Here is a 19,417-nt window from a genome sequence, read left to right as displayed (position 1 = left end):
GGAACTGCCTGCCATCTGTGAATGGCCTGGCATGTTCGAGTCTGAACGCACAGCATTCTTACTCTGAAAGTTGAATGTATTTGATCAGCTTCCTAAATTGCAGATTTAATTACTTGAAAACTGCTATATGGCTCTTCAGAAATTATTATGAAGCTGGAAAATATTTTCCTTATGGCATCGTATTCTGCAGTGTAACAATACAAAGAGAAGAAATACTGAGCCAGCAGCTTCTGAACACAAATATGCCGTGCTCCAGGACCTCTGCTGCGTGGTCTCCACAGGAGAGGGCGCCTTCCCGGCCTTCTCTCCTTCTGGGAATTTCAAGGGAGTCCCGTGCTCAGTGGATTTGAGAAGCATGGGGGAAAGGCCCCACACTCTTGGTCAGGAAAATTCTTATAGGAGTTTTTCAGACTTTAAGACTGACAGAGGAAGAGGTTGTTAACCAACAACCCTGGCAAAAGAGAATGCTCGGTGCTCACACTCCCCCTCTATGGCGCTTCAAATAGTGGTCCCCAAGGTGGGGACCACAAGGGGCCCAGGAAGAAAAGTATCAGGGCAGCTGTTTCTATTTCTCTGACATATGTGCGTGCTAAGCTTTGTATGTTTGATGTGATCTATTACATATTTGACACACTTATTACATACTGACATAATGCAAGTGGAAGCTGCATGTCCCCTCACTGTCCTAAATGTCATCACATTGTTCTGGAAGTGTCCTGACAGCCACATATTCCTGACCCTTAGCCACTAGACTGCCCAAGTCTGTGCAACTGCTGGCTGCCACCTGGTTTTAACTATCCCTCACCGAAGTAAACAAGTGATTTTAAGCCATTCACACAGAGAACTGAGGATTAAAGATAATGTAGAATTGTAAGCATCACAAACAGTGAAAAAATCCCAGAGCCTCCATTTCACCTGCAACTCGCTCCTTGTCAGTCACGTGGAAAAGTAAAAGCCACACCAGATCCAAAGTTCAGGCTTCCAAAAATGAGTGAAAATTACCAAGACCTGTTGAAATATTTACTTTCCATCCACTACTATTCATGATGAACCTGCCTTTAAATGTAGATTGTGCCTTGATAGAATAGTTAATGATTGAGTAAAGTCATAATAATCTGAAAAACATTGAAAATTCACTCATCCAAAATGTCAAAAAACATAAACTGTCACCATTTATTCAGAGAGAGCTAAACAGTCATGAGTCCCCAGTCCACAACTTTTCAAAGGTCATCTAATGATTATTATAAAAGTTGGGTAACACTGTTTGAACTTTTCTAAAGATGACATATACATGTATTTCATGAGAACATCAATATCGAATATCAGGCTGCCTGTCCAGACTGTTTTTACTAATACAGGTGCACAGTTTTTTGTTGTTATTGTTGTTTGGGTTTGTTTTTTTTTTTTTTTTTTTTTGCAGTTTTTGGCCAGGGCTGGGTTTGAACCCACCACCTCCAGCATATGGGGCCAGTGCCCTACTCCTTTGAGCCACAGGCACCGCCCCACAAGTGCACAGTTTTAAACTGTGTTAAGTCACAGCCTTGAAAGCCAAGCCTGGAGAAGAATCAGCCACCGAGAGTGTACCTGTGTGAGACCCCTCCTCACAGGAAGAGGCTCCAGCTCTTTTCTACTCACAGGCTCCTCCCAGATCAGATTCATGGCCTCTGTTAAGAAGCCTTATAGCCTAATGAAATCTATATGCCTTTTGAAATCATCTATTTCACTTCTGAATTTTATAAAAGGGGTATTGGTGTTCAAAGAGTTCGGCTGTCATGGGTCCCACTCCCTGAGGACCAAGCTGTCTTCAGAATCAGGACACCTCTTAGAAGGCTCTTCCTTAGGGCTCTGCATCTACCTTTAAAATAGCTGGTATCGATTTCGATTTGAGTTATCACTCCAGGGTGTGCCAGTCGGAAAACTGCCCATTCACAGCCCGGAACCAACAGAGTGCCATTCTCATCATTCTGAAAGTCAAAAAAAAAAAAAAAAAGTAAACTAATTTGGAATTGTTCAAGAAACCAATCCTGAAAACCAACAGGTGAGAAAGGCCAGCATGTTGCACTTCATCACTATTTCCTGTGGCCTGTTGTGTACATTATTTTTGTGTGTAACTGCCTCTTTGCTATCATTCCTTAAGTGCCCCAAGCCAACACAATTTCACTGGGTACCAGGTATGTTTTTATCAATTTCTGATATGATTTTCTGTATTAATTACAGCTCCCTGCAGATGCTATACACAAAAAGATCTTTAATCCAGCCCATAAATTCTCTAATCCCATAGCCCCAATCCCCAGGCTGTGGACCAGTACTGGTCCATGGACTGTTAAGAACCAGGCCGCACAGCAGGTGACAGCAGGCAAGCCAGCCCCCGAAGCTTCATCTGTATATACCGCTGGTCCCCATCACTGCATCATCGCCTGAGCTCTGCCTCCTGTCACATCATCAACAGCATTTGTGTTTCCTAGGAACACAAACCTTGCTGTAAACTATCAGGGGTCTAGGTTACCCCTCCTTATGAGAATCTAAGTTTCCTCCCACCTGCATCTATGGAAAAATTGTCTTCTATGTAACCAATCCTTGGTGCCAAAAGGCTGGCGACCCCTGCTCTAATCAGCTCTGACCTTTTGAAGTAGATATTTTCTTGGTCAAATCTATACCAATACATAATATGCCTCCAAGCCTTCGCTTTGAGAAAGGAGAGTTTATTCATTCATATCTGAATGCCCTGGGTGACATGAAATCCCTCCCAAAAAGGGAGAAGGTATTTCTGGCCAAGTTTTCAGTGAGATTTCAAATTGAAGAATATTTTGTTTTGTTTTGCTGCTTTTCGGTTTTCTTATCTCAAATTAGTTATTGGCCAAATTAAACTACAGTGGACACCCAAGAAGCCTCTTCTCAATAATAAGTTCATGTATATGGCCTTATCCTGGGATACACAAATATTAAAAATCATTAAAACTAGTGTTTTGTCCTCCAGATCTACCATAAATTTATTCACAACTTTTATATCATTAAGTTGAAGATCTTTTTCTTTCTTTATTGAATAAACAGTAACAGCCCGAAGGTGCGCTGGGCTGGCTGGCAACACCAGCATACCTGGCCTTCTGGGTCTTTGCCCTGATATAATGAAAACAGCAGGAAATTTGGAACACATGGAGAATAGTAATAAATACTTAGAACAATGCTTAAGAGGTTTCTAAAACAAGCAAAAATGTCCTTGATGTAAAACAGGAAAAAACAAACTTTAGAAAAATACTTTTTAGAAAAACCTCATAGTTAATTTTTAACTTCTTACTTCTAATATTGGTGGCCTGTCCAGCCTTCTTGCAGTTTCCCAACCATCTGCTATAGACTTTGCCTTGCTGACGCCTACAGAAAATAACATTGTTTAATGGGAAATCACCTGTTATTTTAAATGTGAGAATAAATTCATTGGTGTAATTAAATTATAGATCCCATGCACCTAAGCATTGCTACACAAGTTATTTTCATTAATGCTTCAGTAAGTTCACAAACAGCCAGAGGGTTAGTAAATTTTACTTTTACAGCAACTAATTAGGCCACAATTGTGAGGAAAACTTGCTAATATTGACTTATTTCCTGTCATAAAGGCATCAAATCAGACATCTTGAATCATTCTGGCCACACTGGGGCATTGAATGCTGGCATCCAGATGTCCTAAATAAGCCAGCTCCCACGCTGTCCTCTTACCTATCATATTGTTTGGGTGCCCAAAATGTGCATTACTAAATCCTACACAGACACCCCCAAAAGCGATGGTTACTAGGTCAATAGGTTCTTTGGGGTCAGTTGCAGTCCAGTCATTTTGTCCAGTGCCATACACTCTAAGCCGTGCAATTCCACCATCTGAAAAGGAAGGTTGTCTCAGTCAGTTTGTAGTGTGGCTGTCTGTGCTTCATGAACCACAGGCCCCTCTGGACTTCTCCAGTCTCATCTCATGGGAGGCTTCTGCCATACTGCCTGCTTTCTGTTTCTCAACTACAACAAGTCTGCTGCCCCCATTTGTTGGTACCTTGTACCAAAACAACTTTCTCAGCCCTCCAAAAGACTGCAAGTCATTTATAAGTGTCACAGCCTCAGGAAAGCCTTCTCTGTCAGAGTCTGAAGTCGTTTCTTCCCCACCTCCGACCTGCACCTGACTCTCCAGGTTAAGTTTTATCATGTCTTTTTGATTAGTCGCTTTGTAGCTCTAATCACAGGCAAAAATTCTCTTTTTCCCATTAATTCTGTGCTAAAATCAGTCTCACAAATCCAGAATATAAACCTCTGGAGGCTACAACAGCTCCATCCTCCCTGCCTAGAAAAGTCGTGGCACAGTCATGTTTATTGAATGAACAACTCCAAGGTCAAAAGCATTCAAGAAATTTATCATAGCTATCTTTGGTGCCAAAAAAATGGTGTTCCTAATTCCCACACAGACTCATACAAGAACCTTATGTTTTTATGCTTACAGCACATTGCTTAGCCATGCAATTGAGACAAGATTCATCATTTTTTGAATATCACTTTCTAGAAGGTGCAGCCAAGCATTTTTTAATATAAAAGTTCAAGTCATTTAATCAGTATATTTTACTAAAACTCACCCCTCTTTGTTTTTACATGAAAAAAATTTATGAAACTGAGCTATCTGAAAATCCACTGGTAGAACTGTGGAAGTCTTGCTGTTTACAACAAATCGAACTAGACTCCTTTGGCACAAATCCCTAGAAAATATTTTAGAGGAAGTAATTCAGCAGTGATGATTCTTCTTCACAGAGTTAATATCTAGACTCACTTTTGATCAAAACTATCAAGGAATCCCCAAAATGCCTCTCTCTCCTCTGAGGACATGTCATTTAGACATCAGCCTGGGTTGTCACAGCCTCCTTTTCTGGCACCCTGGATGCAAACGAGATCCACATAGGGCAGTCACAGATGCTGCGGAGAGCATCTAGGCAATCAGTGCCAACCAATTCAGAAAGAGCTTTATGTGCATGGGGGCCCTTAAATCCAATCCAGAACACAGGTTTCCATGGCAAAATATTTTCAGACCCTTTCTCCATTCCTAAAGCTGGTACAAATTAAGTTGAATGTATAAAGCTGCTGTTTCAGTAGATCAAAAATTGTCCAATAGTGCCATTCGATCCTACAATTCCTCTACTAGGCATAAATCCAGAAGACCAAGAATCACATTATAACAAAGATATTTGTGCCAGAATGTTTATTGCAGCCCAATTCATAATTGCTAAGTCATGGAAGAAGCCTAAGTGCCCATTGACCCACAAATGGATCAATAAATTGTGGTATATGTACACCATGGAATATTATGCAGCCTTAAAAAAGATGGAGACTTTACCACTTTCATGTTTAAATGGATGGAGCTGGAACATATTCATCTTAGCAAAGTATCTCAAGAATGGAAGAAAAAGTATCCAATATACTCAGTCCTACTGTGAAACTAATTTATAGCTTTCACATGAAAGCTATAACCCAATTATAGCCCAGAATATGAGGAAAGGGAGGGGACGGGAGAGGATGGCTGGAGGGAGGGTAATTGGTGGGACCACACCTACAGTGCATCTTTCAAGGGTACATGTGAAATTTACTAAATGTAGAATATAAATGTCTTAACACAATAACTAAGAAAATGCCATGAAGGCTATGATAACCAATTTGATGAAAATAGTTCAAATTATATATGAAACCAGCACATTGTACCCCATCACTGGGGTACAATGTACACAGCATTACACCCATTAATGTACACAGCAATGATTTAATGAAAAAAAATTGTCAATAGAAATTTCTTAATGGCTGTACCTAAATGCTTTTGTTATATACATCACTACTTTTGCAGTTATTTCTCTACTTGTCTGCCTTTCCCCGGGCTGTTCACTTCATAGGGCAGGGGCTCTGGATTCAACCTGATAGCAGTTACTGAGCTGCTCCTGTGCTCCCTGGGCTGCACCAAGTTCTGGGTACACACAGATGACAACCCGGACACATGGCCAGGTCTTCACAACACTCACAACCTGCTGGCTCAGCCCTACACATCATCACACTCAGTCTCCAGCTCAAGGAGGTTCACCTGCAGTGATGCTAAATTATCTCTTGTAAGCTCTGCCCATTGCCAGGAGTGTGAAGAACAGATGACTTCAACAAATAATCATCATCAGTAAACTCACACTCAGCTCTTTCAATGAGGGTGGTCTTATTTCAACACATGATAACCAAGAAACATGACATTTAAAATAAAAGCCCAGAAAACCGCTTCTGGCACCACACCAGGAGGAGCTCTGCTTACCTGCTCTCCAGTGAAGCTGGTGAAAATGGGGCCAAGAAAACTGCTCAAGTCTCTGGAAATTGTCCCCAGAGCAGAGAGCAAACGAAGCTACTTTGGTTCAGCAGTGTCCACTGAACCTCAGTAAGAGCACTGAGGTTCTGTGGTTTCTGACCAAGCCCACATCTTCACTCCCTCCTTCCACTCAGCCAAGTGGACTCTCCCCTCCAGACATGCAGCCGACAGCTTGGGGCTCCCCTCCCCCAGCCCACAGCTGGGGAGCCATGTTCCTGGGAGGGGTGGGACACCCGTGTTTCTCATTCTGCCCCCCTCCCCTCAGCAGAGACTAAGTCCTGGATTAGTGTGTTGCAAGGGCCCACAGTCATGCATCTCCTAGTTCACAAGACCAGGTTCCATGTGAGAAGAAGCAAGCCCAGGTGACTTGAGGCTACCACCCCACCCCACCAACCACCCAACTCCTAAATCCTAAATCAGGTAGTGCCAGGGAAAACCACTTCACTGTCCCCACCACAGGGTCCACAGCCAGTGTGCAAAAATTTTTCCCAGAAGAAGTGAGTTGTAAACCAACTCCCAAGGTCTACCCAAAGGAACTGACTTCATATGCACCAGCATATGGAGAAACTCAAGACTGAAAACAAGCTCTCAGAAACGATGGAGGCTGTGGGTGAAAAGCAGCTGAGAGGAAACTGCAAATCCATCTGAGATAGAATCTGCAGGACCACAGTGTATACTGTGAAAGGCTGGTTTGCTGAGAGACAGAACTGGGACTAGAACAAACCTCAAACATCTCCTTAAACACTACTACTTCAAACAAATTTAATGGGGATCAATGTATGCCCAGGGCATTGTTGAAAACTATAAATCAGGAAGATGGTGATTAGTGGAGCTTAGAAGTTAAATATGGTTAGGGAAAAGTCCAGCTGAAGCCCTCCGAGCAGGGTGACTGTGGGCACACCCAGCAATGCCCCCAGGAGTGACACCAGAGGCTTCACATCATGGCAGTAAAATAGGCATCTCTCAAAGCAAAACAGCCAGTAGTGGAACAAATAATAAAGAAAACCTCAGAGGAGAGAGCCAATATCCAGAGTTGCTGCAATATATTATTTGAAATGTCCATTTTCCAACAAAAAATTATGAGCCATTCCAAGAAACAGAAGAGTCTGGTCGATACATCAGAAAAAGGCAAATGACAAAAATTTTCTGGGAAAGTGACTAGCTGCCAAATTTAACAAATATTTCAAATTATTCATTATAAATACGTTCAAATAACTAAAGGAAATCATGATTAAAAAGTAAAGGTATGATGACAACGCCACATAAAATATAGACTATGAGTAGAGTTAGAAAGTATGAAACCCCACACCAGAATGGAATTATGAGGGTAACAATACAATAATGGAAATGAGAACATTAAGAAGCTCAACAGAGGCTCGGCACCTGTAGCACAGTAGTTACAGTGCCAGCCACATACACGGAGACTGGTGGATTGGAACCCAGCCCAGGCCAGCTAAACAACAACAACCGCAATAAATAAATATATATGTATATATATAGCCAGGCATTGTGGAAGGCACCTGTAGTTCCAGCCACTTGGGAGGCTGAAGCAAGAAAATCACTTAAGCTCAAGTGTTTGAGGTTGCTGTGAGCTGTGATGCCACAGCACTCTATGCAGGCCAAAGTAATGAGACTCTGTCTAAAAAAAAAAAAAGTTCAACAAATTTGAACTGGCAGAAGAAAAAGTTAGCCAAACTAAAGCCAGATTGACACAGATTATGTAGCTGAAGAACAGAGAAGAAAAAAATTAAAAATTAAAAAGTTAAGACCTCAAAGAAATATGGGACAATAGTTAGTACACCAGAATATGTGTAATGGAGCCCCAGAGGGAGAAAAAAAACAAAGAAGAAAAATATTCAAAGAAATAATGGATGAAAACTTCCTATATTTACTGAAAAACACCAACCAGTCTGCACATCCCAGAAATGCAGTAAACACCAACCAGGGTAAATGCTATGAGAGCCACAGACACATATTAGTAAAAATGCTGAGGGCCAAAGATGAGAAGAAAAGCTTGAAAGTGGCAAGGAAAAAAATGACTCTTCACAAGAAAAGAGTACTCAACAGATGAACATTGACCTAGTATCAGAAACAACAGCAGCCAATGGGATAACATTCTAAATGCTAAAAAGAAAAAACTATCAAAAAGACCAACTGCACAAATAATTAACCAAGTTTAATATTTGGAAGTGCTAAAAAGGCTATGTCAAAAAGTTAGGGGAGGTGGCACCTGTGGCTCATAGGAGTAGGGCACCGGCCCCATATGCCAGAGGTGTAGGTTCAAACCCAGCCCCAGCAAAAAACTGCAAAAAAAAAAAAAGTTAGGGAAAACAACCTGAACTTTTTGCCAACAACTTGTGGCTCTTGCATCACGATAATGCACCAGCCCACACAGCATTGTCCATTAGGGAGCTTTTAGCCAGTAAACAAATAACTGTATTGGAACACCCTCCTTACTCACCTGATCTTGCCCCCAATGATTTTTTGCTTTACCTGAAGATAAAGGAAATTTTGAAAGGAAGACATTTGATGACATTCAGAACATCAAGGGTAATTTGACAAAAGCTCTGATGGCCATTCCAGAAAAAGAGTTCCAAAATTGCTTTGAAGGGTGTACTGTGTAGTTTGCCAAGGGGAGACTTTGAAGGTGACCATAGTGATATTCAGTAATGAAGTATGAAACACTTTTTCTAGGATGAGTTCTTAAACTTAATTGTCAGAACTTATATACTATAAACCCTAGACTTCAAATAGGTGATCTGTATGTTAATGTAAATTATATTACAATGAAGTTCCTACAAGAAGTTAAATCAAGTAAGAATCATTTGTACATAATGCTTCAACTGCTTTATATACACCTGTGTGGGAGGAATTGTTGGGCAGTGTTGAACCTAACACAACCTAGTTCCACCACCTTCTCATCCACTTGGTAATTGTTCAATAACTATTTATTGTTGGGTAGATTGAAACAAGAATTTCTTAGGGCACAAAAGGGCAAATTATAGGGTGGTGCCTGTGGCTCAAGGAGTAGGGTACCGGCCCCATATATGGAAGGTTCAAACCCAACCCCAGCCAAAAAAAGGAAAATAAAATAAGGACAAATTATAATTCTAAAATACTAGAGAGATCAGTTACCAAGAAGAGTGGTTCCTCTTAGATTTTACAAACAAGTCAACAAAAAGTAAAGAGGCTGGAGAACTGGAGATGGGTTCCTGTCACACGTACCTGGGAAGATGTTGAGTCTGACATGAGTCCATCTCTGCTGAGAATTGATAAGAAAATAGTTGTGGCTGGAAGCAGGGTTTCCTGGCTTAAGCTCTGTCATATGTACCAAGTAATTCCAGTCGTTGGATTTTAGCTATCAATAGATATAAAAATGTTAGCAGTGGCTCTTGTGAACAATAGATTCCCTCATCTTAGTACATCTGTGGGGCTTCCAGGAGGAGCTGCTTTGGAATCAAACTTAGTGATGGATGCCTAATGGAACACATTAGCAAAAATAGAAAAAATCAAGCACTAGGTTTACTAATAAAATTAAGGTCCCAGGGAAGGGGGGGCAGGGTCCACACAATCAAAATAGCCAGTGGGTGACAGTGGCAGGAGTTTGTGAGTGAAGGATAAGGTCTAAGGTCTAAGATCCTTCCACATCTTTCCTGGTAGGCAGAATGGTGACCTAAACATTCAAGCCAACATGGGGCTATTCCCACAGGCCAGGAGGTCTGAGTTGGCCAGAACCCTGAAATGATTTTCACTATATTACTGCTTCCCAAACCACAGGATCTGACTATTGGTGCTGTCATTTATTTTCACATCTATTATGGAGTAACACTTCCATAAAACACAATACAAATTGTTAAACAAATACACTTTTGACTGTGCACAGTGGCTTATGTCTGCAATCCCAGCACTTCGGGAGGCTGAGGTGGGTGGATTGCCTGAGCTCACAGGTTCAAGACCAGCCTGAGCCAGAGCAAGACCCCCATCTCTAAAAATAGCCAGGAGTTATGGCAGGTAGCTGTAGTCCCAGCTACTTGGGAGACTGAGGCAAGAGAATCATTTCAACCCAAGAGTCTGAAGTTGCTATGAGCTATGATACCATGGCACTCTACCAAAGGCAACAAAGTAAGATTCTGTCTCTAAAAAAATAATAATAATAAGCTTCTAAAATAATAGCAAGGCACCAAAACATAAGCCCCAGTTATTTTGTAAAAACTCGTGAGACACAAAAGTTACTTTGTCCACTTGCTATATCAGTTTCTGGATGTACTTCACCAAGGGCCAGCTCCTCCTATGGCCACATGCACTGTCAGTAAACCACTGACAAGACATTAGTAAGGTCACAGAGGGTCAGGAAATGAGGTGAGATATGCCAGGGTTGGGTGTCAAAATCGCCTCCCAGAGCCAGGTGTGCAGGGACCCATGTTGTCTATGGGGACGTACCTCGGCAATAGCTTCAAGCTCCTCAGGTGTGGCTGCAGCTCCTGTCCTGACTCCTCGTTCTGGGATTTCTGGTAATTTATCTGAAGTCAGAATGAGCACTCCAGATTATTACGGTTAGGGTTCAAAATCAAAGAGAATTTATTCCCTAGTGGGTAGTATGGTAATTTTCATTTTTCCAAATACCATCAGAGATATTTCTTAAGTCAAAGTCTCAGATGATGAAAGTAATAGATACATCTGTTAAGGTTCCTCAATATTTAATATATCAACACAGTAATTTCAAAAAGTAGTGTAACATATGTGGTACTACATTTGCTTGTCAAAACGGTAAACATCACTTCCCAAGCAGGGCGAACTTCAACACATTTATCATCACATCACTGGAGTTTTCAAAAGTTAAATCAATGGAGTTGGACCATTACAAGGTCAACTCCAAAAACACTGCCACCCAATGGTATCCTTAGAATTGATATATGGGTGATTTCAAAGTATTATAGAGGCATTCCCAGACCACTGAAGGCCTGCTGAAATAGTCGTGCTCACCTGCCCCTTGTTTGTCATTGCCTGCTGTGAAGCGACCTCCATTATAACTCCATTTACCTTCTGTGCACCGCAGCCCTCCTTGGGAGCAGCATCCATGTTTCCACACAGCTCACGCAATGCCAGGCACATTGCACTTTGACTAAGAACGTGCCCACCTGCATGATCTGTCATCCCTAAGCACGTGCATACACACATAGGTGATTGCACACATTTCACAAAAATTAATTCCAAGACTAATGTCAGATCATGTAATTAAAGGAATAAAAATGCAGGTCTAATTGTAGAGGCTACACAATTCACAAGGCCCAGCATCCCAAGATGGAGAAATAAACCTTTCCTGTGAACCTTATGGTAACTGCACCGTCACACGCATGGAAGCCCAAAGAACGGCTGGTGACCCAAGACTGCCTCTCATCTCTGGGTCACCTAAGACACAGCCCATGCTCCTCAGAAAACTGCTCACCAAATGTCCCTGTGACACAAGATTGTGCCTCTGTGCAAGGCCTTGGGAGGGTGGGAATGATGAACTCCATATCGAGCCATAAACATTGTTAAGCTAAAAATCAAAAATCTCAGAGCACCTGCTGGGAGTCCTCATCCTAAAGCTCTGCCACATGAAGTGGTCATGGGAAGGTCACTGGACCTGTCTGGGATTATTGAAAGTGGCCGTGGGATCCCAAGTCCCACATGGGGACAGTGCTGCCTCAGTGGACCACAGGGGGCCCCGACTCCCACCATGGACACTGCTGCCTCAGGCACCTTCTCCCAAGTTTGCTGCTTGAATCGACATCCGAGGAGCATGATTTCCCTCGAAGTAAGAAATGTCCACATCGAAGCCCCGGACAACTCCTGATATCCCCAGCCTGATGACACACCAGTCGTGACCTAGGCAACACAGGTGACAGGATGGCCACATTAGACTGACTGCAGGAAATGGGCGAAGTGTGTGGTTGGACAGAGCTACACAGGCTCATTTTAATCTCATGTAACTTTGAACTCTCTCATAACCTGGCAGGAGGTGACCACAATTGTCCAGCATGAATCGCCAAATCTACTCAGGCCAGGAAACGCTTGGGCCTTGGCCTCAGAGATAGATTCTGACTCCAGGCAGTCATTCCCTATGACTGTCCTTAGCAAATTCCATCTGTGAGCCTCATTTCCCCAGCCGTGAGTCAGAGGTAACATCAGTGTCCATGAAGCCTAGATGTGATTGTCATGATCTCGAGAACCCAGGCCAGCTGGTGGGTAGCAGAGCTGGTTCTCCTGTGCACCATGCTTTTTTTTTTTTTTCACGCTTCTCCTTATGTCAGGCTCTGAGGTTCTCCGGACACACCCCTGCCAAGAACACCCTGCCTTGGGTCTGCCAGCGGCTTCAGGGTCCCAAAGTCTGTGTACCAGTTTCTGGTCCCTTACTGTCAGATATGAACCCACCTTAACATGTCTGTATTTAATAAAATATAGTATGGCCTAAAGTACTATATGAATATAGAAAATTAGAAATATCCTATATTTATGTAATACTTGAGACAGTAGCTTTAAAAAATCCAGTTGCTAACCTAAGGCCTGTATTAATTTACTTTTAAGCATATTTCAGCCACTTCAAAAGATTTGTTTTGACTGAGGCTGATGAGTAGCAATGAATAAAAACAGCATCTTAAGGTGCCATAAGAGACAGGTGGATAGAGGAGTAGGGCAGACTGTGGTTAGTTCCAGCTTGTCTTGCTGGCCCAAAGCGACTGAACAGGGATGGATAAGAACACAGGCTGCAGAGGCTATATGAGGACCCACCCTGCACACACTCACCTAAGAATGTCTGGCCTTTCCTTCCACCCACAGCTCTCATCAGGCTTTAATTTCCCTGACAAAGCATTTTCAGCCTCCCAGGTGCCTGGTGGCATGGTGACCAGGCTTGTGCCACCCCCTCCTGACTTCCCAGGGCCTGATGTTCAAATGGGGACCCCCAAGATTGCAGAGTATCCCAGGGCCCCCATCCACAGCTATCTGTAATCAAAGCAGGACTGAATATGCTAGAATGAGCAGGTCATCTTATTACCTGGAATCCTTTTCCTCCTTGTTTGCCATCCATCCATCCATTTCCCAAACTCAGTGTACTCATGTTCTTTAAAACTTGGATTGTCACTCTAGAGCAAAGACATACAACAAGCAGACAGTTAGCGTCCGTGCACAGCTGGGCTCCCCACATACCACCTTTTGCCCACCTGGTGGAACCTCGAACACAGGACCCAGGGGTCTCTGCCTCCACCTCACATACAGTTAGCCCATGCCAAGTTAGGGGACACTGCCCCATTTTTGCATCATCTTCAGAGTAAGAAATTTTACTGCCCTGTGGTAATTTTACTACCCTAATACATAAAACTGACCACTGAGAGATGGGTAAAAACCACATCCCTGGTAATTCTGTGGGCCCCACAAATATTGCCCTTCTCAACTGCTATCCACTTGGGTACTGAACAAAGAAGCAAGAAAAATAATTGTTTTTCAAAGAGCCAGGAGAGACTGACTATCAAGTAATTCAGTCAAAGTCATATAAAGAGTCAGTAGGTGGGCAGGTTCCAGCTGAATACCCCCACCCCATGCCCGGACTGCCCTGCACCCCAAGGATGTGCATGGGCTCCAGAGTCCCACAGAGCCTGCCATCCTCCTTGCCCAAGCACCTGGGTGAGGTTCTAGGTCCCACAGGAGGAGGATGGTGGACCCGCCCTGGCAGGTGTGATGGGCGGGGGGAGACCTTGGCTAGTGCAGATGCATAGAAATTATTCTGTGCTCAGTGGTGGCCAAGCACAGGGTAACTTTCCTTTTCACATCCAGTCTGTTACAAAGGGGAGCTTGTGCTATTGCTCAGGAAGAGCTCCCTCGCAGGTACTAAGGTATACACAAGGGCCTAGGGCCATCAGGGGCAGGCCTATAGGCCAAGGAACGAGCTATAGCATTGGTGTAAAGTCTCATATGGACAGGTCAGTGTCTTGAACAATCAAATTACACCTTCCACGTGACACACACACCAGCCGTTTCATTACTGGTCGGGAACTGGGAAGGTCTGCTCTGAACCCCGCAGGCGTGTACTCTACACCACCTGGCTATGCCCCAGGACTCTCCGGCCCCAAACTTTCTGGTGTTCAGTTTAGCTTCCATGGCAAAACTGTCATTCCAGGTGTTTGTTGATCTGGCTGCTGTTCTATTAAGACCAAAAGGCATGAGGTAGGGCAGAAAGTGGAGCGATATACCAAGGGGACTGGGCAGGGACTTGGGAGAGGGGCCAGACTCAGGAGGCTGCCTGGATGTTCTGTGTGAGCTTCCAGGATGGAGGCACCGAAGGCCGTTCCATGCTGAGCAATGTGTCAGTGTACAGAATTAGCCTGTGTCCCATGAGCACATGTGAACAAGAAACAAACACGTAGTGTAAAAAAAAAAAATTAATGAAAAGGCATGAAGGCACTTCCCCTGAGGGGCCTGAAGTGTTCTGTGTCATGGTCCACAGAAAACCCTCAAAGTCATGCGGTGCAAGAGGCTCAAATCTTCTTCCACTTTAAGAACACACATGGAACTGCCCAGGACATCAGGGGTGTGCGTACATGAAAAGCCACCCAGGATCTGGAAGATGTCACTCTGCAGAAACATCATGCACCATCCCAACATCTCAAGGGTAGAGCTAGCAGCAGGGCTGGACACGAGTGGTGGCCAAAAACTAGTGTTGAATTTCCACTGCACAGGCTTAACCAATGCAGGGTCACAGGGACTTATGGGCCTGGATGCAGATCTTCTGGTCACTGAGAACAGACAGAGCTCATGGTCAGCTTAGCCCATTCACAAGTCCCTTCACTACATCTAAAGGAACCTCGCTGAAAAGGAGTGAATCCCTCCAAAACCCAAAGAGGAGGTTGCACGAAAGGAAAGCACATCCCGGGAGAAAGTGAAGAAACAAAAGCTGCAGCAGGAATAGACGAAGCATGAAATAAATGCCAATAACAAAAAAAAAAAAAAATAGGCATGAGGGATGTTGGAGAAACAGGTTAGTTATTAACCTATTTCCTGTGGCAGGAAAAATAGTGTCACAAAAATGGCACACACCATATGATGACAGATGTGTTCTTCAAAAAAGAGAAAAACCAAGACCAACCCGGGGGGCAAACACACATATGTGCTCAAGGACATCTGCAACACTTGAAAAATACCATCAGCCTCTTGTGCATTAAGAGAGGACAGGCCTTCCAATGGACCATGGTGGTGTGGACAGCTCCTCAGAGTCACGGGGTGGCCGGGTCTGTGTGCACCAACATGCATATTTACAATACCTTTATGAGGTTTTCTGCAGGAGCAAAAAAGTCATCTGTTGCAAATAAAACCTAGACAAAGAAAGAAAGAATAAAGATGAAATAGAGATAAATTAAAAATCATTTTATTTCATTCCCTCATGAAATATTATAAGATGCAGTGCCAAGAAAATGGCCCAGGGGAAGCCACAATGCTTTTTAAATGTTTAGATTTCATTGCCTGCCTCTCTTTAATCTTTTCTTTCCATGCTTTTTTCTTAATCTCCTTTACCATCTGGATGTGACAGTGCTAACTGCTTACACCTGGAAAGCAAATAAACCCAACTTTCTTCTTTTCACGAAGCAAAGGCTTTCTGATACTTTTCGCAAACAGAGCACAGACCAGAAATAAAACAAAACAAAAATACCACACTGGATCACACTGGTGTCCCACACATTTGGGGTTTCTCCCCCAGAGGTCACCCTGCAGGTAGGCTGTCTGGGAGTCATTGACCAGAGAGAGGCCAGGGAGCTACTACAGAAAGCAGGTGTAAACTAGATCTTCCTGAACAAAACAAGCTGTGGTCACCCTACCTGATCCAGGGCCCTTTGACCACTGTAACTGAGCTGGGACACTGCCCTGATCTCTGACACCAGCTAGGACCCCAAAAGGCAGGAGAGGACTCCAAAAAGCTATTTGAAGGCTGCCAGCTGTCTGGGTAGTGGGCTCCCTCACCACTGGAACATGCCCCTCCCTGACCCAATCCACCAGGCTGTTCCATACCCTGGGCTAGAACCCATCTCCTTGGCAGAGGGAGCTCCCCAATGGGAGGCACAGCCTTTCCTTTGCCTGAGGAGCCTCTGTGCCCATACTGTGGGACCCCCACACATTGTAGTCAACAAGGTCTCCACAGGGCTCCCGGCAGCCAGGACTGCTGACCTGTACCATGACAAAACACAGAAGGACGGTGATCTTTTCACAAATGCCAAAAGTCTTATTTACAAACAACATAAGGCAGTGCTGCCCTTGCTTGGAACTGTCACCCATTTAAGGTAGATTCTTTGGAAGTCTTCTCACTAGTGGAAACTTCAGGCAGGCATCCTTTCCGCCAATTCCCACCACTCCGACTTTGTTCTCAGCACAGGTCAGGGAGCACAGGCACTGTCGCCAGGAGCGCCTGCAGGGGCATCTGCTCACCTTTCCTCCCACAGCCTCGGACGCCATGTCAATCAGCTGTGTGAAGTCCAGAAACCGGGTCAGCTTTCCCTCCTTCGGTGAGTCACCCATGCCTCCTAGAAACAAGAAGGTTTGGATATTCAGAGGCCAGCTGGGGACAGAGCGGTCTTACTGCTAATCCATCTGTGGCACCGTCAGCTCAGTGAGGCTGATTCTGAAGGCGACTGCACAGCTCCGACAGGGAGGGGTCAGAGAAAGGCCTCCTTCTGAAAAACCAGAGATAGAATGTTGCAAACTGGCAGATCTGACCACCACGAGATGCAAGGATGTTTTATTTATTTGTTTATTTATTTATTTATTCTTTGAGACAGAGTTTCACTATGTCACCCTCAGTAGAGTGTCACGTCATCACAGCGCACAGTAACCTCAAACTCTTGAGCTCAAGTGATTCTCTTGACACAGCCTCCCAAGTAGCTGAGACTATAGGTGTCTGCCATAACGCCTGGCTATTTTTTGTTGCAGTTGTCATTGTTGTTTAGCTGGCCTGGGCTGGGTTCAAACCTGCCAGCTTCAGTGTATGTGGTTGGTGCTGTAAACAAACCAAGGGCACGAAACCAAGGATGTTTTGTGATTTAAAAGAAGAAATTGTCTTAATTTAGAAAAGAACAACTTGCTTTTAATAGTCCTTAAGTCCATTTTTAAAAAAACACACATTTATTGAACAACTAGATGGCAGGCCTGGCTAGGACTGTGGGCAGAGAACACAGGATGCCCACTGCAATTCCTTTAGGAATCCGCCTATAGACACTCCCCCCCAACACACAGGAAATGTGCCAGGCACGTTTCATCATCTGCATCTGTCATCAGGAATGTGAACAGGAACAGCGTCTCCAAAGAGTGCCTTGGTGACCCCTACGGCATGAGGAAGTGGCTCTCTGCCACCGTGACTCTTTGACCTGGAGTATCCCTGAGGTTGCAGAGCCCCCTTTTCTCTACACATATCTCCTGGGGATCTCATCCAGTCTCATGACTCTGTAGATGACCCAAGTCCTGGGGGACCCCAAGTGTGTATGGCCTTCCTGCACCTGTCTGCTGAGCCACAGTCTCAACTGTCCAGCTGCCAACTCAGTGTTTCCCTGGGTGTCTGGTGGGATCACTAAGCCAAAGTCCCAGCCTCAGCTCCTGCCATCCCACACCTGCCCCACCAGGCCTCCAGCTCACTTCAGTTGACACTGGCTGTGACCCAGGCAATTTCCTGTGAACCAGAGGCCAGTGGAAGGTGTTAGTAGCCTTTTATCTTGACTGCCTTTTCTATCCCTTCGATGACCTCAGATTAGCCTACATGGAGCATTCCACACCATACATGGACCAGAGGCCACAAAGTCAGGAGAGAACAAGACCAGAAGAGGAAGGCATTTCGCACTGTGTGTCAAGGACCAGGTGCCATGCTTTATTCTTTATGTCTCCTTCAGAAGACTCACACTTGGTTTAGACAATCTAAACTCCTTAGTACTTCATAAAACAAAGAAAATAAAAGAGAAAAGAATGCCCCCTCCCTTTCAAAAATTAATTAAAGGCTCTTGCTCAAAGAACATGAAGTCAGTAGAGTGATGGCCTCTAAAGCTCATGCCACAAGATAGACAGACCCATTCTAGTGCCCACTGTGGTATAATGTATAACCTGTCATTCAAAATGGGTATGAAATGGGCAGGTTCTCAGCCCACCTCCCTCCTCCTCCCTCCCCCCTAGAGTTGAAACAAAGAAGCACAAAAAGTCCCCAGTTCAGATGAACAATGATGGGAATTTACTCAGATTATAATCTCCAAAGCTATAACCACCACCCCCCACCATGAGCTAACCAGCCACGGTTTGCTTCCGTAGTATGCTTGCTCAAAAATTATATAAGGCAACCTGCCCTCTACTAGGATGAACTATCTCAGAGCAGCAGTCCCCTGAGCAGCTTCAATAAACCTCCAATTGATTTTCACTTAAGTGGGGTCTGAGTCTATATTTCAGGTTGCATGGTACAACATTGCTGGAGGCCCCAGGGAGATCACATAGGACCCCCACCTGGGCCCACCACCAGCTGACATCTCCAGGGGAAGGCCTCAGAGAAACATTCTCTCTGCCCCAGGGGCCCTTGGACATGTGGATTCTGGGCACAGGTTCCCAAATTTTCCAATTCAGTAAGTTTGTTCTATTCTGTTCTGGTCTCTAGAGAATCTGGGAGAACAATAAGCTAGGCTGAACACAGCCTGAGACACCTGCCCAACGCAGGGGAGAGACATCTCCCTGTCTCACTGGTAATCTTAATAACTCTGGTAACTAAAGGTTGGAGCCTGCAAGTCTTAAAGTTCAGAGCTACTTTTAGTTTAAAGTATTTTAAATTTTCACATGTTCTGTTTCTGTATGATCTGTGTGAGTGAGTGAATGAAAGAATTTAGATGTGATTTCACAGCCCTGAGGCTACAGAATCCAAGTGGGTCTCTACCGGCGGTTCCATGACTTTATCATACAGCTTAGTGGCAGGCCCTTTGGGGCCACCTGGAGTGGGGTTTATACCCTTCACCTATGTCAAGATAGAGTTTTAATTCCCTTCCGGGATGTGGCCTTGAAGGCATCTGAGTGGGG

The 19,417-nt window shown here is 44.2% G+C and overlaps 1 protein-coding gene across 1 annotated transcript in view; it reads right to left on the bottom strand.

The window, feature by feature from the left end:
• The window catches only part of ALLC (allantoicase), a 37,701-nt gene that overhangs the window by 1,248 nt on the left and 17,036 nt on the right, over positions 1-19,417 (bottom strand). Inside the window, exons 2-10 of the mRNA XM_023518425.1 lie at positions 16,808-16,902; positions 15,652-15,702; positions 13,392-13,479; positions 12,098-12,223; positions 10,796-10,875; positions 9,581-9,713; positions 3,712-3,867; positions 3,296-3,369; positions 1,856-1,964 (exon numbers count right to left, since the gene is read on the bottom strand). Of these exons, the coding sequence (XP_023374193.1) occupies positions 1,856-1,964; positions 3,296-3,369; positions 3,712-3,867; positions 9,581-9,713; positions 10,796-10,875; positions 12,098-12,223; positions 13,392-13,479; positions 15,652-15,702; positions 16,808-16,897 (907 nt within the window). The 5' untranslated portion in view covers positions 16,898-16,902. The remainder of the gene's footprint in view (positions 1-1,855; positions 1,965-3,295; positions 3,370-3,711; positions 3,868-9,580; positions 9,714-10,795; positions 10,876-12,097; positions 12,224-13,391; positions 13,480-15,651; positions 15,703-16,807; positions 16,903-19,417) is intronic.

The sequence above is a fragment of the Otolemur garnettii genome, unplaced genomic scaffold (genome assembly GCF_000181295.1).
Source record: "Otolemur garnettii isolate 467f Iridium unplaced genomic scaffold, OtoGar3 scaffold00139, whole genome shotgun sequence".
Lineage (NCBI taxonomy): Eukaryota > Metazoa > Chordata > Mammalia > Primates > Galagidae > Otolemur > Otolemur garnettii.
The sequence above is the reverse complement of the archived record's forward strand: the minus strand, read 5'-3'. Positions and strand labels throughout refer to the sequence as shown.